The sequence below is a fragment of the Cricetulus griseus genome (genome assembly GCF_003668045.3).
Source record: "Cricetulus griseus strain 17A/GY chromosome 1 unlocalized genomic scaffold, alternate assembly CriGri-PICRH-1.0 chr1_1, whole genome shotgun sequence".
NCBI classification, from domain to species: domain Eukaryota; kingdom Metazoa; phylum Chordata; class Mammalia; order Rodentia; family Cricetidae; genus Cricetulus; species Cricetulus griseus.
In genome coordinates, this window is record NW_023276807.1 from 188,143,233 (window position 1) to 188,169,369 (window position 26,137).

Below are 26,137 nucleotides of genomic sequence, written 5' to 3' on the forward strand. Positions count from 1 at the left end.
TTGTTCCCATCTGCTGCATGAGGAAGCTGCTCTGATGCTGGCTGAGAAAGGCATTATCTATGAGTATAGCAGACTGTATTTAGGAGTCATTTTATTGATGTGTTTCTTAAGCAAAACAGTAGTATTTGGTTTTCCCTGTCTACCATGGCCTATATAGTTTCAGGTTCTTGGTCACCCAAGCAAAGCTGGGTGTGGGTTCCACTTCATGGAACGGGCCTTTAATGAAGTCAGGTATTGGTTGGTTACTCTCACAAGCTTTGTTCTACTATTGCACCAGCATATCTTGGACGCAGGTCACCATTCTAGATTGGAGGTTTTGTAGCTAGGGCAGTGTTTACCTTTCTCCTTTGATACCTTCCAGTGCCATGGGCATCTAGTCCATAAGTGGGGAAGGACCTAGAGAGACATCAGCTTGACTTCTCCATGTTCAGTGATTCGTATTAATGTCATCTTCAAGACTAGAACTTTCCTGTCAGATTTTAGAGAGCAACCAGTAGCCTTGAAATAACTTGGGTTATTTGGGGTCCCTATTGGACCTCTTTCACCTACAACTTGACTAGATGTAACCCTTTGCCAGTACTGCAAGTTTCATTTGGTGACAAGAGATATCAAGTTTGGGCTTTGTCTCCCCACAGTTTGTTTTTTGTTTGTTTTGTTTTTGTTCATTTGTTTTTTGGCTATTTTATCTAGATCTCTCTCTCTCTCTCTCTCTCTCACTCTCTCTCTCTCTCTCTCTCTCTCTCTCTCTCTCTCTCTCTCTCTCGCACACACACAAACACACACACATGTGTGCTTCTATTCTATTAGGTTTCCATAAGATCCCTCAAATGGCTCTTAGTTTTAGCTGTCCCTCCTCTTCTGTCTGCCTTCTGATTTGACTTTCCTGTTCCTCTTTCCTCATCCACCCATAACAATCTATTCTATTTCCCTTTATGCAGCTCTGTCCCTCCACTCTAGTCCCTTATTCTATACCTAACCTGTGGTTAGACAGATTGTAGCTTGCTTATTCTTTGACTCAACAGCATCTAGTGAGATGATCACGTGGTTTTTCTTTTTCAGTTTGTTTATATGGTGGATTACATTGGTGGATTTTCGTATGTTGAACCATCCTTGCATCCCTGGGATGAAGCCTACTTGATCATGGTGGATGATTTTTCTGATGTGTTCTTGGATTCGATTTGCCAATATTTTATTGAGTATTTTTGCATCGATGTTCATGAGGGATATTGGTTTGTAGTTGTTTTTTTTTAGTTGTATCTTTGTGTCTTCGGTATCAAAGTGATTGTAGCCTCGTAAAAAGAGTTTGGCAATGTCCCTTCTGCTCCTATGGTGTGGAACAGTTTGAGGAGTACTGGCATTAGCTCTTGTTTGAATTTCTGGTAGAATTCTTCAGTGAAGCCATCTGGCCCTGTGCTTTTTTTTGGTTGTGATTTTTTTTTGATGACTGCTTCTATTTCATTAGGGGTTATAGATCGATTTAAACTGCTTGTCTGTTCTTGGTTTAATTTTGGTAAGTGATATCTATCCAGAAAACTGTCCATTTCCTTTAGATTTTCGAATTTTGTGGAGTACAGGTTCTCAAAGTATGACCAGAAGATTCTCTGGATTTCCTCAGTGTCCGTTGTTATATCCCCCTTTTCATTTCTGATTTTGTTAATTAGCATGCTCTCTCTCTCTCTGCCTTTTGATTAGTTTGGATAGAGGTTTGTCTATCTTGTTGATCTTCTCAAAGAACCAACTCTTTGTTTCATTGATTCTTTGTAATGTTTTCCTAGTTTCTACTTTATTAATTTTAGCCCTCAGTTTGATTATTTCCTGGTATCTACTCCTCCTTGGTGAGTTTGCTTCTTTTTGCTCTAAAGCTTTCAGTTATTCTGTCAATTTGTACTAACATTTTTTTGTTTTGTTTTTCAAGACAGGGTTTCTCTGTGTATCTTTGGAGCCTATCCTGGCACTCACTCTGGAGACCAGGCTGGCCTCGAACTCACAGAGATATGCCTGCCTCTGCCTCCCGAGTGCTGGGATTAAAGGCATGCGCCACAAACACCTGGCTTGTACTAACATTTTCTAATTCAATATTTAGAAAAGCAAATTAGAACATTATATGTGTTGGATGCATGGGAGTGTGTGTGTATGTGTGCATGAGTGTGTGTATGAGTGTGTATGTGCCTGAGTATGTGTATGAGTGTGTGCCTGAGTGTGTGTATATGAGTGTGTGTGTGTACATGATTGTGTATGAGTGTGTGTGTGCATGAGAGTGTGTGTGTATGAGTGTGTATTGTGAGTGTGAATGTGTGTGCATGTGTATGAGTGTGTGTCTGTGTATGAGTGGGTATGTGTGTGCATGAGTGTGTATGTGTGAGTGTGTGTGAAGAAGTGTGTGTATGAGTTTATATGAGTGTATGTGTGTGTGCTCATGAGTGTGTGTGAATGTATTTATGAGTGTGTGAGTGTGTATGAGTGTGTGCATGTGTGTGTTTGTGTGTGTGTGTGAAGATGGGCACTCATATCCCACAGCTTACATATTATGAGGACCAATTTTATGTCAACTTGGCAAAAGCTAGAGTTCAGAGAGGAGGGAGCCACATTTCTAAAAAGTTTCTCCGTATGATCAGGCTGTTGGAAAGCATGTAAGGCATTTTCCTAGGTATTGATTGCAATGTGAGGGCCCAGGCCATGGTGGGCAGGGCCATTCCTAGGCGGGTAGTCTTGGCTTCTATAAGAAAGCAGGCTGAATAAGCTGTGTTGAGTGGGCCAGTAAGCTGCACCCTCAAGGAAAGCTGCCCCAAACATAAAAAAAAAAAAACTGTACCTCAACTCCAGTTTGTTTTTCAAGACAGGGTTTAAAGGGATGTGCCACAATGCCTGGCTCTTCATCTTCTCTTCTTGAAGCTAGGTTAGCATTGTTTGCAAAATTAAGAAAACCAAATAAAGTTATAGGTACACTTTCACCTATTAACATGGCTATGAAAAGTATAAGTAAATTCAACACAACATATTAGTGTGCCTGACCTGCGAGGGCGTGGTCAGGGTGACATAGAGTGAGAGGAGGTCAGGTGGCTGGTTTTGGTTTCTGTTTCACTTTTGGCTTGCTGTACAGACTGCTGCCCACTGACTGGCTAGGTCTCTCTTTAAGTAAGGCTTTTTCCCTATTAAAATCCCTTGTATTTCTACCTGGCTCTGTATTGGTATTTTCCCACATTAGTAGCCCTACTATATACAGATGATAAATCTGATGAGAAAGAAATCAGGGAAACATCACCCTTCACAATATCCACAAGCAACATAAAATATCTTGGGATAACACTAACTAAAAAAGTGAAAGACCTGTACAGTAAGAACTTTGAGACTTTAAAGAAAGAAATTAAAGAAGATACCAGAAAATGGAAAGATCTCCCATGCTCTTGCATAGGTAGAATCAACATAGTAAAAATGGCAATCTTGCCAAAAGCAATCTACAGATTCAATGCAATCCCCATCAAAATCCCAATATAGTTCTTCACAGACCTTGAAAGAACAATATTCAACTTTATATGGAAAAATAAAAAACCCAGGATAGCCAAAACAACTCAGTACAATAAAGGATCTTCTAGAGACATCACCATCCCTGACTTCAAGCTCTATTATAGAGCCATAGTTCTGAAAACAGCTTGATATTGGCACAAAAATATCCAGATAGACGAATGGAATCGAATTAAAATCCCCGATATTAACCCACACACCTACAAACAACTTATTTTTGGCAAAGATGCTAAATCTATACAATGGAAAAAAGATAGCATCTTCAACAAATGGTGCTGGCACAACTGGATTCAGACATGCAGAAGATTGCAGATAGATCCATACCTGTCACCATGCACAAAACTTAAGTGCAAATGGATCAAAGATCTCAACATAAATGCAGCCACACTGAATCTTCTAGAAGAGAAAGTGGGAGTTACCCTTGAACAAATTGGCACAGGAGACTGCTTCCTGAACATTACGCCAGTAGCATAGACACTGAGGTCTGCAATTAATAAATGGGACCTCCTGAAACTGAGAAGCTTCTTCAAGGCAAAGGACACAGTAAGACAAAACAACAGCCCACAGAATGGGAAAAGATCTTCACCAACCCCACATCTGACGGAGGACTCATTTCCAAAATATACAAGGAGCAATCAAGAAGCTAGCCACCAAAACACTAAACAATGAAATTAAAAAGTGGGGTGCAGAACTAAATAGAGAATTCTCAACAGAGGAATCTGAAATGGCTGAAAGACACTTAAGAAAGTGTTCAAAATCTTTGGCCATCAGAGAAATGCAACTCAAAACAACTCTGAGATACCACCTGACACCTGTCAGAATGGCTAAAATCAAAAATACCAGTGACAATCTATGCTGGAGAGGATGTGGAGAAAAAGGAACACTCCTCCATTGCTGGTGGGAGTGCAAACTTATAAGACCACTCTGGAAATTAGTATGGCGGTTGCTCAGAAAAATGGGAATCAGTCTACATCAAGATCCAGCCATTCCTCTCTCGGGTATACACCCAAATAATGTATGTTCATACAACAAGGACATATGTTCAACCATGTTCATAGCAGCATTGTTTGTAATATCCAGAACCTGGAAGCAACCTAGATGCCCCTCAACTGAAGAATGGATAGAGAAAATATGGTACATTTACACAATGGAGTACTACTCAGCAAATGGATGGAAACAGAAGAAACCATCCTGAGTGAAGTAACCCAGTCACAAAAAGACAAAAAACATGGTATGTACTCACTCATATATGAATTTTAGACATAGAGCAAAGGATTACCAACCTATAATCCTCTTCACCAAAGAAACTAGGAAACCTGAAGGACTCTAAGGGATAAATGAATGGACCCCAGGAATGGAAAGGGGCAGGAACTCCTGAGCTAATTGGGAGCATGAGGGTAGGAGAGAGGGAGCTGCCAGAATAAGAGCAGGAGAAGAGGAGTGGAGGGGAGGAAATGGAGGAGTAGAAATATTGAGTTGGGGGAAGAATAGAGGAGAGCAGGATGAGCGATACCATATTAGAGGGAGCCATTATAGGTCTGAGGAGAGATCTGTCACTAGGGAGGTTTCCAGGGACCTACAAGGATGCTACGAACTGACAATCCAGGCAATGGTGGATAGGATAACCTAAATGCCCTTCTCCTAAAATGAGATTGATGACTACTTTTTATGCCATCCTAGAGCCCTCATCCAGTGGCTGATGGAAGCAGAGACAGACATCCACAGATATACACTTTACTAAACTCTGGAACTTAGTTGCAGAGAGGGAGGAATGAAGATCGAAGGGGTTAGTACCAGGCTGGAGAAACCCACAGAAACAGCTGACCTGAACAAGGGGAAACACATCGACCCCAGAAGCTGTCTGGGAGGCCAGTACAGGACTGCTCCAGACCCCTGAACATGGATGTCAATGAGGAGGCCTCTGTACTCCAGGGGGCCCCTGGTAGTGGATTAGTATTTTTTTCTCTGGTATAAGAAAGGACTTTGAGAGCCCATTCCATGTGAAGGGATGCACTCTCAGCCTGGACACATGAGGAAGGGCCTAGGCCCAGCCCAGGATGATGTGGTGGACTTTGGGGAGCCCCCATTGAGGGCCCTACCCTGCTTGGGGAGTGGAGGGTGGATGGAGTGGGGGGTGGGTGGGGTGGGGGATGAGGGGTAGGGATAAGGGGAGGGAGAGGGAGAAGGGGTTGGCATGTGAAAAAATTTTTAAATGTTAGTACAATAAATCACTCATTTCTGTGGAACTTAATAATCTGTCATAAATGTTCTATTGTGGGGCAAAGGATAATATTTAAAAGGGGAAAACACAGGAAAATCCAGACCCATAATTTTAAAGAGGGAAAACCATGCCATATTAGAGAAACATGTCATATCAAATTAACAAAATACTGTAATAGAGTTATGTTAGCAGTGGGGAATGATTGGCAGAGTAGATATTGCAACAAATTTCAGTGTCCAGAAACTCTGTACACTGGTGAAAAAAAGGATACAGGCCAGTAAAAAAGAGTGGACCATCAGCGCATGTCCAAATGTTCTAGTTAGCTTTCTGTTGTTGTGATAAAAGTCGAAAAAGTCAGTTTGAGGAAGTGAAGGGTTTATTCATCTCACAGTTTGCAGTTCATCATCACGGGAAGCCAAGGCAAGATCCAGAAGGGAGGGGCTTGAAACCACAGAGAACAGGTGCTCACTGCTCTGCTCAGCTACCTTTCCTGTAAGGCCCAGGCAGGCTGATTTGCCTTGAGAAAGCACTACCCATAAAGGGCTGAGGAAATGCCAAAGAAACATGCCTGCAAGTCAGTCTGATGATGTCAGTTCCTCAACTATGTGTCAATTAGCCAAGATTAGCTTTCACAGCAAGCCATAAAGGGGAAAACATAAACCTCAGCTTACTGTATATAAAATTGACTCTTCATGAAGAGAACTTGATGTCCCTATTGAACATCCAATTGTAGGAAGAATAATTTAAAAGGATATATGTAAGAAAATGATGCTACATTTAAAATAATGAGTGACAATGTGCCCAAGCCACAAAAGAAAGGCTGGTAAATTTGAGTTCTAAGCCCTCTTCTGGAGGCTGCAGGGTGGACATGGGGAGTGGCTGTTGGCTGCCAGCATCTCTGACCATCCTTGCAGTGGTTTGGTGAAAGTGTTCCCATCAGAAGCCCTACCCCCTTCCTACTGAGGCCAGGTCTCAAATACAAGCCCGAGTCGTCAATGCATCCCAGAGCTTATGTCCTAAAGAAATGGAGGAGTCCATTCTGCTTGATAATTTGAGAAGTCTGTGTCCCATTTACAGAGCCACAGAGGTTGCAATCTTCTAAACCAACACCAGGCACTTTGTCTAATGCCAGTATCCTTGGTGACACACACTACAGTGGCTATGTTTATCCTGGTAGTGTCTGCGGTGATGTCTGGGGTATGATTTGTTTACCGGTGCTATTGCCAACAAACTGTTTCTGTGACCCTCAAAGAAACTTCAAATTCTAATAAACCATTTTTGCTTTAAAAGCAATGGGATACTTCTAACTGTTCTTTACAATGAAGACCCCACAGAATTCTTTCATGGACCCTCCTATTTAAGAGGGTGTTTTTAAGTGTGTTCTTCTTTCTTTTTCTTTTTCCTTCTTAGGATACACAGGGTGAGCTAGAAGCTGTCTGGAGGAATTCAAGTCCAAATTCAAGTGGCCAAGAAACCCCATTCTTTATGATAGGTCCTGTTTGCTTTGAGAGGCCTTTCTCCCCCCACCCCACCCCACCCCATTTATTTATTATTTATTTATTTATTTTATTTATTTATTTTTGGTTTTTCTAGACAGGGTTTCTCTGTGGCTTTGGAGGCTGTCCTGGAACTAGCTTTTGTAGATCAGGCTGGCCTCGAACTCACAGAGATCTGCCTGCCTCTGCCTCCTAAGTGCTAGGATTAAAGGGTGTGCCACCACCACTGTTATATAAAAGAAGAGCGGGCACAAAATGAGACATGAGACTATTAGTCAGATTAACCAGTTTATTATAGGCCCAGCAGAGTAAAGAGACTAAGAGAGAAGAGGAACAGGGTTAACGGCTGACCACCATGGCCGGTTGCCATAGAAAGGCAGAGCATAAGAGAAGAGCCAGAGAGAAGAGAAGCAGAAGCAGAGAGAAGAGTAGAGAGAGAGTAAGTGGACAGGGATCTGTCTTTTAAAGGGGTCCTTTACACCTGCATGCAGACTTAGTTCCCATGGAACCCTGGGCTGACCAGGGTACTGCCTAAGTGGATTCCGCCAGGTAATAGAGGCAGGCCAGCATAATGCCTGAACCTTTCAACTGCCCAGCCCCCCCTCCCTTTTTTTAAGAATACCCATTTCCCCCTCTTGGGCCCCTTTCTTCCACAGTTACTACCAGGCAAATCATACTTATTTGAATTTCACATCTCCAGTTGTAGAGAAAGGTCACAGACTTTTGTAGCTGGGTTTCTAGCTGATCCCTTCCTACCCAAGAAACCAGAGACAGGTATTTAGTCCTATTTGAACTGTCCATGGCCATAAGGAGGCCAATAAAAGTCATCATAACCAAGAGATCTACAGCTGACTCAGATGTAACTTCTGATTATTGTCACTCCTTCTTTTCACTCTCCTAGGAGCCATTGCTCGAGAATATTAGTGAAGACTGCAATACTACTGTGATGGCTATTCTTGGTTGTCCACGTGACTACATCTGATATTAACTAAAACTAAAAACTATAGGGAGATTTCTGCTTCACTTGAAGGAGAAAGATCTACTTCTAGTCTTGATCTTTGAGGTAAGAAGCCACACCTTTAACAGAGACCTTTAATCCATATATAATCTGGACCATGGCTTCTGTTGGAAGTTAGTAGAAGGATATGGAAAAAGGAAGGTTTTCCTCTTTGCCTGCTTGCTCTTTCCTTCCTTCACTAGCATTACAGCTTACTTCTTTAGGATTCTAGCATATGCTGAAGACCAGCTGAGACACCCAGCCTTGTGGACTGAGCAACTACTTGACTCTTGGACTTCATTCATAGTTAGCCATTGTTGGTTTAACTAGAGCACAGCCAGTAATCCATTCTGACAAATCCCCTTTGTATATATAGATTCATTTTATAACTTCTGTTACTCTAGAGAGCCCCTGACTCATACACCAGGCATGTAGAGAGGACATTCTAGTGCAGTTTGGGTCTCAGCTTAGTAACAAATTCCCAATGGCCCATTCCCTTTACCTGCATCAGGTGATGCTTTGATGCTGGCCTTCTTTGTTGCTATAACATCTCAGCAACAAGAGTAAAATAGCAAAGGTCACAAATATCTCAAAGGAATGCAGAATAATATAACTACATGAATGCATGAGATGGAGATATTCTAGGGTGAGGAATAGAAAGCCAGATGTCTCAGCTTCTGTGGGCCATGACCTTGAAAGACCCTCAGATTGAGGAATCTCCAACCTGGACAGTCGCCCAAGAACTCAATATCCAGTCCAGTTGATGCAACACGCAAGAGGCTTTATTGGAGTTGTTTAATGAGCTAACCCCATGTTAGCTCAGGTTTTTCATTCATCCACCATGGCGGATGGCTAGGAAAACAGTGGCGAAACCACGGCATAGAGATTTTATAGGGCAGCGTAAGGGGAGTGTCTAGGGGTATGAACAGGCTCAGGATTGGTGTGCCTCCAGGGTTGGAGGGTTTGCCCTGTGTTGATTGGTCAACTGGTTGTTATGGCCCATAGGCCCTCCCAGGGTGGTTGCTAAGCTCTGCGCATCATTGCTTGTCCATAAAGCACACCCAGAGCCATAAAGCTTAGCACCACCAGATAACTTCTGATGGGTTCCTTGCCATGAGGCAGGCATCTGACCTCCTAGTGACCAAGGCAAGGTCAGACAAGCACGTGTTCAGCTGTTATGGCTGCCGAAATGGGCAGGCATCTGACCACCTAGTGACCAAGGCAAGGTCAGACAAGCACGTGTTCAGCTGTTATGGCTGCCGAAATGGGGAGCTGGTACCTTCAACCTGGCACCCAGACCCACATGAATATCAGAGAAAAATTTGTTAGAGCTTTGTTCTTTCCTTCAGTCATATGAGCCCCAGGGAAGGAATTCAGGCCTGTAAGCCTGGCAGCACGTCGGTTTGCCCACTGTGCCATCTCTCCGGCTTATCACATCATCCATGGGATTGAACAAGCTATATCTATATTAATGTTCTGAATGTATACATGCCCTTCATTAATTAAGAGTAGATTCTTGCCAGGCATTGGTGGCACATGCCTTTAATCCCAACACTGGGGGGGGGTAGAGGCAGGAGGATTGAAGGAACCGGCTTCCCTTTTGGCAGCCATAACAGCCGAACACGTGCTTGCCATATACCTGCCTTGGTCACTTAGAGGTCAGATGCCTGTCTTGTGACAAGGAACCAATCAGAAGTTAGCTTGAAAGACCCCCGGAGAGGTTCTTTCGTGGAAGAAGACCCACACCCAGGAATCAGCGAAACCACGAACTTTGGATGTAAGAACAAGAGGATTTATTAATAGCACGGATATCCGGGGCTTAGCTTCTGTTTTGCCAAGCCCCGAGCCCCGGAAGGAGGGTCCTTTTATAAGGGAAAACAGGCATAGTACAGAAGCGAAAAGCATCATCAAATCAGCATTTTCTCAAGGTTTAATAGCCAGGCGAAATGGCCTTATCTCCTGCCGGTCCAGATGGCTGGCCTTGGGACCGAGCGATCCGGCGGGGGTTGGCCTTGCGTGGGGCGGGGAGTGAGGGCCAGCAGCTGCAGAGATCAAAAGGTCGGGGAGGGTGCTAAGGAGGGAAGTGCTAAGGAGGGAAGTGCTAAGGAGGGAAGGATGTATTCGCGCGCCCCGCCAGCTGCCGACCAGAGTAGAAAGGCTACAGCCCGGGGGTGGGGGTCTTTCATCCCCCATTTCTCTTGTTACTGAATGGAATCTTTCATTCAGAGGTCTCTGGATATTCTGGATCTATCTGCTTTAGCTGGTGGTATTGTTGAGTTAAAACTAAGGTTTGTATGGCAGATAATCGTTCTCTAATGAATTGAGTTATCTTGTTCAGAATGCAGGGACCAAGTATAAGGATTAATAATAGAATAATCAGAGGTCCCATGAGAGTAGATACCAGAGTAGTGATCCAGGGGGACTTAGTGAACCATCCTTCGAACCATCCTTGTTGAGACTCAAATAGCTGTTGCCTCTGTTTTAGCCTTTCCCTAAGTTTGGCCATGCTGTCCCTTACTATTCCTGTATGATCTGCATAAAAGCAGCATTCTTCCTTGAGGGCAGCACATAGCCCCCCTTCCTGTAAAAATAATAAATCTAATCCTCGTCTGTTCTGCAGGACCACCTCAGAGAGTGATGTTAAGGATTTCTCGAGTGCACTGACTGACTCTTCCAGGACCTGGATGTCCGTGTTCATGGCTTGTTGTAGAAGCTTAAAATGATTAATTCCCTGTAGGGCAACGGTTCCGGTCCCTATGCCGGCTGCTATGCCCCCCACTGTTATTCCTCCTAATAATAGGGCCACGGTAAGGGATATTGGCTCCCTCTTATATCGGGTTGATTTCCCTAGTACGCTGTAAACATATTCAGGTTGGTGGTATGTGACTTTGGGCCAAAGTTCTATCAATATACAAAAATCAATGGTGGTGTTGAGAACAGTGGTAGAGACACAGGGAGTCAACCCAGTACTGCAAGCCCAATAAGTTCCATAAGGGGCAACAAGGTATCGGCTGTCCTGAGATAATGGCTCTACTTGGTTACATAATTCTTGATGTGAGGGAGGGATCCTGCCTATGCATAGCCCCTTTCCTGAGACCTCAGATATTGTGAGCTTGTGCTGCATAGCAGCTCCACAACTGGTAGGTGCTGAGGTCTGGTTGGAGTAGTTGCCCAGTATTGCCACGCCTTCATAATATGGGGGCCGGGAAACTAGGCATAACCAGCATTCCTGAGTCTTGTTGGGGTCTGAAAAATTTAAGGCTTGGTAAACTCCTTGGATTAATTGTAATAATCTATCTCCGGTACCTGGAGGGTCTCTGGTTAACTCGATGTTTAGGGCGTCTGGGGTGGGGGAGAAGATGACAGCATCTGGGGTAGGAGTGATAGCTTTAGGAACGGTAGGGGGTTCAGGGACTTGGAATTGGGTTGGGGCCCTCTGGTCCGCTATTACTGTGTTTGGCCCGACTGATTGTTGGCTTAGGGGAGTAATTTGTCTGTACAGGGAGAATAAGGTCACCGGATCTTTCCCTGCTCGGTGCAGCCGGAGTCCCCAGACTTTAGGACTATCCCAAGTAGTCCTTTTTCCAGCATCTGTGAACCTTAGGATGAGAGGGTTGCATTTTCCTCCGGGGGTGGCGCCTTGAAAACCTCCCCCTCCGGCACTATCATAACAGGGTCCGCAGGCTCTTTGCCCACATCTCCATGGTCCTTTCCCTGTGTACCCTGGGATCTCCCTCCGTTTGAGAGTGATGAAATCCCAAGAGGAAGAGGGTTTCCAGTAAGCCTCCCCTGTGGTTTCACATCCCCAGCTTGCACAGTACCCTTCCTGTGGCCCCCCGCAGTCATGAGTTGGTCTATGGCCAGGACAAACATAAAAATCCTTGCTTCTTGTCCCTATCCTTCCCCCAGGGTGGTGGCATCCGTACCCTGGGAATGGTTCCTGGTCAGAGGGATCCCAATCAGACCCTACTAAGTCACATAGGTCGACATAGAGAGGAGGGAACCCATCATGTAGAGTCCCTATATAAGTGCTGAGGTTGGCTATTTCCCCGGTCCCTAGGTTGGCTATTTTCCAGGTGATATTATAAACCCTGTGGGGGTTAGTTGCTACATGGGGGGTAAACAGACAACCAATCAACAGGAGGGTGTACGAGAGAGTCTTATCTTTAAAGGATTTTGAGTGCGGTGTGCGGTCCATTCTGATGTAGTGGCTGAATCGGTGGGTCGGGCTGGCTTTACATGTGAAGCATGTATCCAAGCGGCAATGCCGTCTACTTTGAGTGCGGTGGGAGTGGTAAGCAAAACGATGTAGGGTCCCTTCCAGTGGGGTTCAAGGTTCTTGGCCTGGTGACGCCGGACCCAAACGGTGTCCCCGATCTGGTAGGAATGGGGGATGGTGGGATGGTCCCTCTGGTCTTTATAAGCTTGAGCAAGGGGTTTCCAAATCTCCCGTTGTACTAATTGTAGTGCCTGTAAATGAGCTTGGAGAGAAGGGGAGTTAGCAAAATCTGAGACATCTTGATCAAGAAAGTTAATGATAGGAGTAGGTACTCCATGCAGGATTTCAAAAGGTGTGAGCCCATGTGGCCCAGGGGTGTTGCGAGCACGATAGAGGGCTAGGGGGAGTAGGAGGACCCAGTCTCTACTGCCAGTTGCAAGCGACAATTTTGTTAAAGTCTCCTTGATTGTTCTATTCATCCTTTCTACCTGTCCTGAACTTTGGGGTCTGTAAGCACAATGTAATTTCCAATCAATCCCCAACAAGGTGGCCACTGACTGACTTATCTGGGAGGTGAAGGCGGGCCCATTATCTGTTCCCAGTACCTGAGGCATCCCATAACGTGGAAAGATTTCTTCAAGCAATTTCTTAGTAACGATCTTGGCTGTTTCATGTTTAGTAGGAAAGGCTTCAACCCATCCTGAAAAGGTGTCTACAAAAACTAATAGATACTTGTATCCATATTTACCTGGTTTAATCTCAGTGAAATCTATCTCCCAATGTGTTCCGGGCCGGTAGCCTCTGACCCGGTTCCCAGGAGGAAGCTTCAGTCTGGATGCGTTGACTCGGGCGCACGCATCACATTGTTCAGTTACCTGTTTTAAAATGTCATTCTTCCCCAAAAGGAAATTGAATTCCTCTTCTCGTTCGAGGAGCTCCCGCATCTTCTTGGAGCTCAGATGTGTCATCTTATGTAAAAATGTCACTAGGTACTTGGTTACCCGGTAGGGGATGACAGTCTTTCCTTCATAAGTCCAATCCCCGTTTGGTTCCTTTGTGGCTCCCAATTTCTCTAGGGTTTGGATGTCTCTTTGTTCATAGTCCCATGAGGGGGAGGGACGGTCGTTGGTGGGCTCCAGAGCCAGGAGGCTAGTGGTGTCTGTGGTCAGGGCCGCCTCTCGGGCAGCCAAGTCTGCCCTCCGATTGCCCCTGGCTTCAAGAGAATCCCCTTTTTGATGTCCGGGGCAATGTATGATACTTAAGGCGGAGGGCAGATGAAGAGCTCTTAGGAGAGCGAGGATTTCCTCCTTATTCTTAATGTCTTTCCCTTCGGAGGTAAGCAGCCCCCTCCGTCTGTAAATTTCTCCATGTATATGGGCAGTGGCAAAGGCATAACGACTGTCTGTGTACACGGTGAGCCTCTTACCTTCTGCCAATTTTAGAGCCTGCGTGAGGGCAATGAGCTCTGCCCTCTGCGCAGAGGTTCCGGGAGGGAGTGCCTGAGCCCAGACGACCTGATTCTCTGTGGTGACTGCTGCGCCCGCCCTTCGTTTTCCTTGATGCAAAAAGCTGCTTCCATCCGTGAACCAGATGTGGTCCGGGCTGGGTAGAGGCTGGTCAGTCAGGTCGGGTCTCGCCCCATGGGCCTCAGCCAGTACCTGTAAGCAATTATGAGCCTCTGGCTCCCCTGGGAGAGGGAGCAAGGTGGCTGGATTCAGAGTCACCAGAGGCCCAAAGTGGACCCGGTCTTTGTCCAACAGCATAGTCTGGTAATGAGTCATTCGGGCATTAGTGAGCCATCTGTCTGGAGGCTGTCTGATGACTGCCTCAACCGCATGAGGGGCATGTATGGTCAAAGGCTGCCCCAAGGTTAGCTTGTAAGAATCTTTTACTAGCAGGGCTATGGCGGCAATCATTCGGAGACAGGGTGGCCATCCCGATGCTACAGGATCCAATTTCTTGGAGAGGTATGCAGTGGGCCTTCTCCAAGGCCCCAGTTTTTGGGTGAGGACTCCCTTGGCATAGCCTCCTTTCTCATCTATAAAGAGTTCAAATGGCTTAGCTAAGTCCGGTAGACCCAGGGCTGGTGATTCAAGGAGAGCCTTTTTGATGTTGGTGAAGGCTTTCTTTTGGGGCTCTTCCCATTTAAAAGCAACCCCTGGCCGAGTGAGGGGGTAGAGGGGAGCCGCCATTTCGGCAAACCCGGGGATCCATAGGCGGCAGAAGCCTGCCGTTCCCAAGAACTCTCTCAGTTGGCGGGGATTTTGTGGGGTGGGAATGTCTAAGATGGCTCGCATACGGGCTTCCGTTAGCCATCGCCGTCCATCCTTTATCTTGTATCCTAAATAGGTCACCTGTTTCTGACATATCTGGGCCTTCTTGGCGGATGCCCGGTATCCTAGGCTCCCAAGAGTCTGGAGGAGGGCTCGAGTGCCTTCCTTGCATTCTTCCTTGGTTTTGGCTGCCAGGAGGATGTCATCTACATACTGTAAGAGGATTAGCGCGGGGTACCGGACCCGGAATCCTGCCAGATCCTGATGTAAAGCTTCATCAAAAAGGGTGGGGCTGTTCTTAAACCCTTGAGGTAACCTAGTCCAAGTTAGCTGCCCAGAGATTCCAAGGTCGGCATCCTGCCATTCAAAGGCAAATATAGGTTGGCTGGTGGGATGCAGGCGGAGGCAGAAGAAGGCATCTTTAAGATCTACGACTGTATACCAGGTATAGTTGGGTGGCAATCCGCTCAGCAAATTATAAGGGTTGGGGACAGTAGGGTGTATGTCCTCTATCCTTTTATTGACCTCCCTCAGATCCTGTACTGGCCTATAGTCATTGGTTCCTGGCTTCCTGACGGGCAACAAAGGTGTATTCCAAGGAGATTTACAGGGCACCAGAATCCCTTGTTCAAGTAACCTTTTAATATGTGGCCGAATTCCTTCGCGGGCTTCTTTAGGCATTGGATACTGTCTGACGGATGCAGGAAGGATGGCAGCTTTTAAGGTTACTATAATTGGGGCCTGGTTGATGGCAAGGCCCATTCCTCCTGTTTCAGCCCAGGCTTGGGGAAATTCCGCAAGCCAGTGATCAAGGGTTTCCTGATTGTTCGAATTAGTCCTCTTTTCATGGAGTCTGTATTCATCTTCTATGGACATTGTCAAGATGGTAAGGGGAATTCCCTCTGGCCCTGTGACTTTGACTTCTGACCTCTCAAAGTGTATTTGAGCTTTTAATTTGGTCAATAGGTCCCGTCCTAGTAAGGGGTAGGGGCAATCTGGCACATGGAGGAAAGAATGCATAACCTTACCGGTCGCGAGCTGGAGCTGCCGATTTGTAGTCCAATGGTACTGCTTTCCGCCTGTAGCTCCCTGTACCCATGCAGTCCGGTGACTCAGGGGTCCGGGTGACCGATTCAGAACGGAATGTTGTGCCCCTGTATCTACTAGGAAGGTGACCGGATGCCCCCCGACTTGCAGTGTTATCCTGGGCTCAGGGGGGGGCTCCTGGCCCTGACTTCTCTAATCTTCTAGGTTTAGAAGGTCAGAGGTTCTTGGCCGTGGAGGCTTGGCCCGGGGGTTCTTAGGGCATTCTTTTGCCCAATGTCCTTTTTCTTTGCAGTAAGCGCATTGATCCCTGTCCAGGTGGGGCCCCCTTCTGCCATCCCTCTGCCTATTCTGTCTCTGACCTGTCACTACTGTGGCCAATAGCCTGCTCATCTCTCTATTCCGCTTACGGTCTCTTGCAGCCTCTTTCTCCTCTGCTTCTTTTCTCAGTCTTTCCTCTCTCTCCTGGGCTTCCTTTCTCCAACGTTCTTCTCTTTCTGTCTGTGTCTCTCTCTTATTAAAAATACGTTCTGCTTCCTTTAACAAGTCTTGGAGCGTATATCCTTGTAAATTTTCTAGCCTTTGGAGCTTGTTTCTTATGTCCGGGGCTGACTGCCAAATAAAGGACATAGAAACGCTGGTGGCCTGCCCTGGATCTTCCGGATCATAGGGAGTATACATTCTATATGCTCCTTTTAGTCTCTCTAGAAAAGTGGCGGGCGATTCCTCCGCCCCCTGTATTACCTGCTTTACCTGGGCCAAATTGGTAGGTCGGCGTCCTGCCCCCCGGAGACCCGCTACCAGCAACTGGCGATAGAGACGCAGATGGGTCCTACCTGCTTCAGTAGTAAAATCCCATTCAGGTCTTTCAAGAGGGCAAGCCGCATCGATTTCATTGGGCAGCTGGGTGGGCTGCCCGTTGGCTCCTGGGACATTCTTTCGTGCCTCTAGTAGAACACGCTGTTTCTCCTCCGAGGTTAAAAGAACCTGCAAAATCTGCTCACAATCATCCCAGGTAGGTTGGTGAGTTGTGAGTACCGACTCTATGAGAGATGTCAGCCTCACAGGGTCTGCAGAGAAGGAAGGATTATTATTTTTCCAGTTATAGAGGTCCGATGCTGAGAATGGCCAATATTGAGGTTGGCCATTCGGTCCAGTTCGGAGGGGCAAGGCGGTTGAATCTGGAGCGGGCTGCTCCCTACGACCTCTTAGTCGGTGAGCCATTGGGGAAGGGTCAGGTGGGGGAGCTGAAGCCGTCTCTGCCGAGACGGCGGGGGCCGCTTCTGCCTCTGGCGGGGGCGGCAGCGCCGGGTATGGCGGGGGTTCTTCAGTCAATAGGTCAGCCAACAGGTTTTCTCCCGGGGGAAGCACCTCAGGCGTCTTCTTCTCTTCAGCTTTAGCGTCCTTTACCGCTGTAGGGTAAAGGCTGGAGTGGGGAGGGAGCTGGGGATTGGAAAGGCTAGGGGTTGAGGGAATGGGCCGGTTGGAGCGGTTAGAGGGAGGAAGGGAGGGGGAGCCCTTGGGGTGTAGGAAAGGACGTATCCAGGGGGGGGGGTCCTGAACCAAGGCCTCCCAAGTGACTATGTATGCCACCTGGTCGGGATGCCCCTGTGGTCCAGGATCCATAGTCTTCTCTTTCACCTGAAATATAGTTTGGAGGTTAAAGGTACCATCTCGCGGCCAGCCAACGTCAAAGGCTGGCCATTCTGAGGAACAAAGAGTAATCCATTTGCGTTTACGCACATCAACAGATTGGTTATGAGCATAATCCTGCACATCTCTCCAGTGTGAGAGTGTTAGGGACAAGGGAGTGGTGATAGTTTGTCCCATAGTTTCTAGACTTAGTAGAACACAGATAATGGTTATGATACAAAGACTAAGCAAAACAGAACAGGCTTTCGCTACGCGGTTTCGACACAGAGTCGATAGTAAGATTTGAGAGGGCGTTGAAGAAGGGGGCCAGCCTTCTTCGTCCCCGGTAAGGATTGCAAATCCTTCAAGCCGAGGACCCTCTCCAAAGAGGTTGGGAAGCTGTCCAAGTCATAGATCTCAGCTGTCCAGTCATAGATCTCAGCTCAAAAACAAAAGTACAAAGGTGAGCCCACTAATGCTTCAATCGCTACCAGGACGTCTCCTGGAGCCAGGGTCGGGAGTCCGAACCCGTCAAATACAAATGTACGCAGCTGTGTACTACCAACGCGGGCGCGCAGTTCATGAAATGGTTTCAGACAGAAAGACAGGACCAGACGAGACAAGACAGTGGATCCACATAACACTTACCTCCCAAATGTGGGTCGGTGGTCCCTGGGCGGGGGTCTCGATCCCGGACCGAGCCCCCAAATGAAAGACCCCCGGAGAGGTTCTTTCGTGGAAGAAGACCCACACCCAGGAATCAGCGAAACCACGAACTTTGGATGTAAGAACAAGAGGATTTATTAATAACACGGATATCCGGGGCTTAGCTTCTGTTTTGCCAAGCCCCGAGCCCCGGAAGGAGGGTCCTTTTATAAGGGAAAACAGGCATAGTACAGAAGCGAAAAGCATCAAATCAGCATTTTCTCAAGGTTTAATAGCCAGGCGAAATGGCCTTATCTCCTGCCGGTCCAGATGGCTGGCCTTGGGACCGAGCGATCCGGCGGGGGTTGGCCTTGCGTGGGGCGGGGAGTGAGGGCCAGCAGCTGCAGAGATCAAAAGGTCGGGGAGGGTGCTAAGGAGGGAAGTGCTAAGGAGGGAAGTGCTAAGGAGGGAAGGATGTATTCGCGCGCCCCGCCAGCTGCCGACCAGAGTAGAAAGGCTACAGCCCGGGGGTGGGGGTCTTTCAAGCTGGTGGCGCTATGCTTTACGACCCTGGGTGTGCTTTATGGACAAGCGCACGACAATGACATAGAGAGCATAGCAACCACCCTGGGAGGGCCTATGGGCCATAACAACCAGTTGACCAATCAACACAGGGAAAGCCCTCCAAGCCTGGAAGCACACCAATTGTGAGCCTGTGCGTAAGCCTGTGCGTACCCCTAGACACTCCCCTTACGCTGCCCTATAAGATCTTTTGGGAGACCCAAGGAGCCGTCTTTTCTAGCCGTCCACCATGGCAGGTGGGTGAAAGACCCGAGCTAACATAGGGTTAGCTCGTTAAATTACAATAAAGCCTCGTGCAGTTTGCATCAAGCTTTCGCCTCCATTCTGTGTTTGGGGTGGCCGCCGTCCTGGACTAAGATTCTGGAAGCCTCAGCTTTCTGAGGGTCTTACAGGATCTCTGTGAGTTCAAAGCCAGCCTGGGCTACAGAGTGAGTTCCAGGACAGCCTCCAAAGCTACACAGAGAAACACTGTCTCAAAAAAAAAAAGGGTAGATTCTTTTTCCCCTGGTTTGATAGCACCAGTTGGGAACCCACAGGATTACTTCCTCCACACATTAACTCTCTGACTTCCTGTCAGTCTCAGAAGTCAGATCCAGTCCAGGGGAACTTGACAAGAATAAAGCAGGCATCTGGAAGAAACCATTTCTCAGTACATTCTAAGATCTGCTGTGGTAAAAGAGTAGCATCTACAAACCCTCTTGTCGTGACCCGGCATGTCTCAGTCTTAAGCCATGGATGGGGTCGGCCTGAGTAGGGGGGTGTGGACCTGGAAACTCCTAGCAACCCAGGGGCGATAAGGACCAAACACAGGCATCTTGTCATCTTTAGGGAGCTCTCAGTTCCATGTTGTAAAACTAGAGTCTCTTCTTTATTTACCATCTTTTTGGCTGTTTCTTAACCATGCTTCCATGGCCATGAGGAAGCCATTTCTCTCCTTCTGTTCTCCTCTCTGCTAGATGGCCCCCGTCCTCACATGTCACTTACACACCTAGCACCTCCGCCCAGGTGCAGGCCTATTCAGCTGCTTAGGCCCATAGAGATGCAAACTATGAGGCATTCCAAACTGAGGCTATGCTAAACAATAGTAGGCTTGCTGGCATTAGCAATACAATAGTGGGCCGGAGCTTTCCGGTGCTCCTGTTTAGTGAAACCGGAGGCTGGGTCTCAAAATATTCCATAGCGGAACTATTTTGGTCCCCCACAACCTCTCCCTTCCAAGCCATGCACAGGCATTCCCCTCATCAGAGGCTTTTGTGCAGGCTCCACCCACTCTGGCTAGATTGAAGCCTCTTCCCAACACTGCTTAGCTGGAGCATCAAGAGGGGCTCCTAACCACACCTGAGAGCATTGCCTGCATTCCCCAAGGGAAAAGGGTAGAGTGCACCTGGACCTGGATTTTTTTTTTTTCTCATCTTATAAAATCTACTAGAAGATGAACTGAAAAGTATACTGTACTGGGCAAGAAAATACAGCCCATTTCTCCAATTGCATAGATACATTATTTAGAGGGAAAAAGTAATAGTGCAGCAATATTTGAGTTCAGAACAGATATGCCTATCCTGGATTAGATACCAGGTGAATGTGGGAAACTGGGAAACTGAATGTAGAGCCGCTAGGGGAGCCTATACAACACTGTAGTTTGGGCTCTGATTATTCCCACAGGACAAAAACCTGCCTGGGTTCAACTCCTCAACCCCTAAATCTTATAACCAGAAACATCTTTTCACGGGAAACAGATGCACACTGCAGAGAGCCTGTGATCAACAGGAGTGAGCTGCAGGCAGAGCTGCACAAAGGCAGAAACTCCTCTCTAAAGGTGATGTTCTGGAAGGAAGATAAAGTGGCAGGAGCACACTGTCCTCCACAACTGAACCTTACTCTGCTAGATTTAGGGCTTCATGGGAGATGAGGGGAGACACAGGGGACAAGGTACTGAGAAGACACCAGAGAACTCAGAAGGCAATAATCAGTAAACAATCCCCAGAAACACTAAGGATCAAACAGTATTTCCGGGAGAAGTTTCTGTTGACTGGGCCAACACAATACACTGAGGTTTTCTTTCCCTGGCTGTGTCTGAGAGCCATCCAGATGGCAAGAATCCCATCTTGGGAGGGGAAGAGATTGAGTACTGGTGACCTTCATGGTGTTAGACCCCCGGAAAACTCAGGTATCTGGGGTCCCAGGCCACGACCTCAGTCACCCCAATCACCAGGCAGATTCGAGAGCTTGCTGCAAACTGCATGAGGCTTTATTGTTTTTTTTTTTTTGTTTTTTTTTTTGTTTGTTTTTTGTTTTGTTTTGTTTTTTTATGAACTAACCCCATGTTAGCTCAGGTCTTTCACCCACCCGCCACGGCGGATGGCTTGCAAAAGACAACAACTAGGGCCTCCCGAGAGATCTTGTAGGGACCACTACAGCAGCCTGATCTGCTTGCTGACATCTGGCAGTCTCGGTGGCTCCAAGTCCCCCAGCCTGGACCCCTGCCAGTGCCTACCCATCTTCAGACACCTCTCCATCTCCATGGACTGAAACAGGGGAGTACCTGCAAGGAGTTAGGAGAAGTGTGCAGGGGCCACCAGGTGGGGGTGACATTGCCACAGACCAAATGCTGGCCAGGCTGAGTACTTGGACTCAAACTCTGCTGGGAGGGTCTCTCACCTTCCCTGTTGGTTTTCTCCTTTCATTGTTTTAGTTTATGGCCATTGTTATTATAAACAAGGTTTCATTCCTATTAAAATAAAAAGTGAAAAAAATTCTTTGTAATAAAAGCCAAGCTGCACTCTTGGGTCTCCTCTGCCCTCCACTCCATGCAGCAGCCTCCTCTCTCCTCCAATGCCCTGCAAGGGCATCCCTCCCTGCCCCTTTCCTTTATTAATCTTGGCTCGAGTCAGGCCCTGCCTCACAGTGTGCCCCTCCCAACAGACCAGCAATATACATGTGCTCACCCGCCCCCTGCCCAGTCCAGGCAGCTGCTCACCAATGTTCCAAGGAGACCCTAACTTCTCAGTTGCAGACAGCAGGTACAAGCAGCCTGGCCTCCTACTGCTGGCTCAGGAGCTTCAGGGGGCAGCGGCATGGCACTGGTCTACAAGGAGAGCAAATTCCTGGACTGCACACTGAGTGAGAAAGGCGAGCACAGCCAGTACCTCCCGCTCTTGCAGCAGCCGAGCAGCAGCAGGAGCACAGCGACTCCCAGATCTGCTCCATGCACTACAAGACCAAGCTGTGCCAACCATTCAAGGAGAGTGGCACATGCAAATAAGGGGGAAGTGTCAGTTCCCACAGGGCTTCCAGGAGCTGTGCAGCCTCGCTTGGCATCTCAAGTACAAGGAGGAGCTGGGTTACACCTTCCACAACATCAGTTTCTGCTGCTATAGCCCACGCTGCCATTTCATCCACAAAGCAGAGGAGAGGTGGTGGTAGGGGTGTCTCCAGAAACCAGCAAGCTTTTGGCACACCCTTTCTGGAACCCCTGGCCAGTTTCTCGGGCTTCCCTTTGGGCCACCACAATCTGCCTAAAGGTCTGGTGTTGCCCCTGTATCTCCACAGTTCCACTTTTTCAGGAGCCTTGTACAATCTTCTTCTGGGGGCCCCAAGGAAACCCGACCCTCTGCTTAAAGGCCCTTGGTAGCCCACCCCAGACTGCCACGTGGCGAAAGCAGAAGGGTCCACATACACGGAAGCAGGCCTGAAGCCCAGCCTTAGCCAGATAAGAAATTGTCCAGGACAAAGACCTCTCACCCTCGGGATGGTGGGAGGCAGAGGCCGGCGCCATCTTTTGGGCCGACAAAGTGCAGCTCTCCACAGTTCCCCCTTATTTATTTTTAAAAACAACACGGGTGAGAGCAGAGGTCTGATCCCTGGTATGCAAATCATGGAACATTGCACTGGAATCAACCACGGGCTCTCTGCCCGTTGTGACCCTGGCCCGTCCGGTACCCCTTTTTCCAGGGGAAGGATTTGGGGTACAACCTTCCTGCAATCAGACATGCTCCCCGGGGATTGCTTAACTGCACACAAGCAGATCCCTGTGCAGTGCTCTGCCTTGCACCCCGGTTGGGAGAAATATCACTTTAACTTTTAATAGCGGCCAGCCAGACCTGGGGAGACTCTCCAGCTTCAATGGCTATAAAAGCTTGAGCAATCATGGCTGCATCCCGTTTCTGTGTGACTCTGATCTTGTATATGCACCACAGGCAAATCAGCGAGACCAAGATCAAGAGGCCTGTCAGTGCCCCCAAGCCCACCCATTCTTTTAGATGGTCCATGGCGGAGTCCAGCCACGATGACAGTCCCGTGGCAAGGGAGAGATCAACCCGGGTAGAATTCACGTTCACCACGGCCAACCTCAATTCTTTCAAAGTGTCTTCAAATTCCAGGGACCAGTTCTGGAAAAGATAAGCGGACAGGGACCTCGCCAGCTCTGCAGCTCGAGTATAGTTAGTATATTGGACAGATGTGACACACAGTCCTGGCATTTTCCATTCACAACCTAATTGTGCTAGCTGCCATAAGGTATCCAACTGCTCTTGAACCAAATCAATGCTCTAATTAACAATCATTAGCCCTCCTTTTATTTGAGAATTAAGAGATGTTTGCAAGTTCAGGGCATGTGCCACATTAGCTGACAAGTTATTCAGAGCAGAAGCCGTCTGTACCGTGCCAGACAAGTCGACTGCAGACACCGTGGCCCCGACGGCCGCGGCAGTGATGGCAACCGCAATGGCAGCAGTGATGCCAAAATCTCTTTTGGGTCTAAGCAGTGTCATGCTGCTGGGAGCCTCCACGGGAATAGGCACATACCTGGGCAGACGAGCAACCACAGCCAGCTGAAACACACTAGCATTCCAGCAAAGGGCATAAAAACAGGTTGTCGGTGAGCAATTCAACCTATCCCCTTCCATAGAGCCATTACTGACTATCCACACAAACGGAGGCCACACACACACAGGGGTAGGGGAATATTCGGCACTATACAAATTCTCAAAGGTACTTGGTTCCTCTCCAGCTCCCAAAACCATATAAGAGGGTGTAGTCGTGCCAGGCTGCTTGACTATTCTTGCAACAGGCCGAGGATTGAAAAAGTCTCCAAACGATCTATGGAGGGTCCAGTTAAATCGCCCTACTCCCTGGGCACCTCCCCCAATCATGGAAAAAGGGGCTAGATCTGTGCAGCTACCATTTATCCCACATAACAGCCATAAATCAAAGGGATTAACCTCATAGAAGTATCCTGGGTCCTGATTAGTAAAATTCCCTCCTGAATAAGATCTATTAAATTCAGTACTCATAGCGGGGGGAAAAGGAAAAATAATTCTTCACGGCCCAGACAATCTCTCTACTCTGGCAGCCTGTCCAGGGGAACCTGCCATCTCCTTCAATATCCCCACTACAAAAGGGAGCCCACATAGGTTGTGAAGGAGGAGATCCTTCTCCTGCTCTACTAGGCCACCACCCAGATATCCAAGAGGCATTTACAGAAGCCCGGGCTGGTGTCCAAGGAGTTTCGAACCAGGCCGCAGATTGATTATACAGCTACACGAAGGGAGACTTTTCACTAATATTTCTAATCAACACAAAACACAGGCTGCCCTTTAGCGAAAACGTCCTATTTCCTTCTATGGGGCTCAACTGTCTATCCAAATGCAAAAAGGGCAGACCAAAACTTCTGTTACTAGCAAAAAAGCGGGGCAAAACTTGAGCACTATACATCACTGGTATCGGTTTTGGAAACACTGAGAGGATGCCCCATCTCGGCTCCGTTCCCCCCAGCTGGCTCATCAAGAGGAGGAGCAGAAGGGTCATCATGCTGGCATTCTGAGCGCTCTTCATGCTGGACTTTTCTGACCAGACGCTCTGGAACCCAGACTGGATCCTGCTGATCCTGTGGAAAGACACAAACAGAACCTCGTGCCCATGTGAGCATGGGATCAGGCCCACGCCAGAGGCCTGTCACAATATCCTTCCACTTTACCATCCCTTTAGTAGGGCCATGTGGATCCTGATGTCTATCAGCTGCAGAACGGCCTTGGGCATCCAAATTTAAAAAATTGATAGTAAATAAGGCAAGGGATATTCTTTCCCTGGGGGTGCGGCCGTGGCCAATTCCCCCTTTTTGTTTTGATAAACAATCTTTCAGAGTGCGATGAGCACGTTCCACAATGCCTTGCCCCTGAGGGTTATAAGGCAGACCATGGTTAATTTGGATTTCCATCTGCTGGCAGAAGGAAGTGAAGCTCTGAGCTGTGTAAGCCGGCCCATTATCGGTCTTCAGCTGTTGTGGCTTGCCCCACGCTGCCCATGCTTCCAGGCAGTGGGCGATAACATTGCGTGCCTTTTCCCCGGATAAGGGCGTGACATGTATAATGCCTGAGCAGGTATCCACAGAAACATGTACATACTTAAGACTTCCAAACTCTGAAACATGAGTGACATCCATTTGCCAAATTTTTAGGGGGATCAAGCCTCTAGGGTTGACCCCTAAGCTGGGTGGATGGTGATGCACTATGCACTGAGGACAATTTAGAACCACTTGTCGAGCATCCGCTCGAGAAAGATGAAACTTCCGTTGCAGAGCCCTGGCATTTACATGGAAAGTCTTATGAAAATCTCTTGCCTTTTCCAAGGTGGAACTTAAAAATATGCATTCCATTCTGGTCCACTGATCAATCCTGTCATTACCCTCACTCAGTGGTCCTGGCAGACCTGTATGGGCTCTGATATGTTGGACAGAAAAGCAGGCCCTTCTTTGCCAAATTAAGTGTTGAAGTTGCTTAAACAAAAGGCAAACTGGACTGGTACCTTTTATGGGTCCTGCCACTTCCAGGATGTTAACAGCATTAACAACATAGGCTGAATCAGAAATCAAGTTAAAAGCGAAGGAGCATGCCTTAAAAACCTCTATTACTATCTTCAGTTCTACAATCTGGGGGGAGCCAGGCTGGAATTGATGTAGCACGGGCTCTCGTCCTGATATCATGTAGGCCCCACAGCCAGTCTTAGAACCATCAGTAAACACATTTGGGGCTCCCCCAACTGGCTGAGGCGATGTCATCCTTGGGAATATCACAGGGTGTTCCCTGAAAAAACCTAATAATGGATGTCTGGGATAATGGTTATCTATACTTCCATTAAATCCACATTGCAGGATGGCCCAATCGTCAACCGTGGAGCAAAGAACCTTAACTTGATGACTGGAGTAAGGCACCACAATCATATTAGGGGCCATGCCAAAAAATTGTAAGCATTGCTGGATCCCATTTAAGGCTAACTTTGCCACTGCAGTGGGATAATGCTCAATGGATTTAGCAGGAGATATCTTAGGGTAGATCCATAGCAGCGGGCCCTCTAGCCAAAGCAAGCCTGTAGGTTGGTAGTATGTAGGAAGGATGCACAGTGTGATGGCGTGGCCTTCTCTACATCTTTGTAGGAAAGCATCTTGTAGTCCTTCCTCCACCTTTTGTAAGGCACCCCTTGCTTCAGGAGTTAACTGTCGAGGGGAATCTA

The 26,137-nt window shown here is 47.6% G+C and overlaps 1 protein-coding gene across 1 annotated transcript; it reads right to left on the reverse strand.

The window, feature by feature from the left end:
- Nucleotides 1–10,258: 10,258 nt before the first annotated feature.
- LOC118239653 (MLV-related proviral Env polyprotein-like) lies at nt 10,259–12,585 on the reverse strand. The gene has a single exon (XM_035452766.1). It carries the CDS (start codon nt 12,432–12,434, stop codon nt 10,455–10,457), a length of 1,980 nt encoding a protein of 659 aa, XP_035308657.1. The 5' UTR covers nt 12,435–12,585; the 3' UTR covers nt 10,259–10,454.
- Nucleotides 12,586–26,137: the final 13,552 nt, after the last annotated feature.

What these genes read in the sequence shown, in the direction of transcription:
- LOC118239653 (XM_035452766.1), bottom strand. Translation starts at nt 12,434, where the DNA reads ATGGACCGCACACCGCACTCAAAATCCTTTAAAGATAAGACTCTCTCG.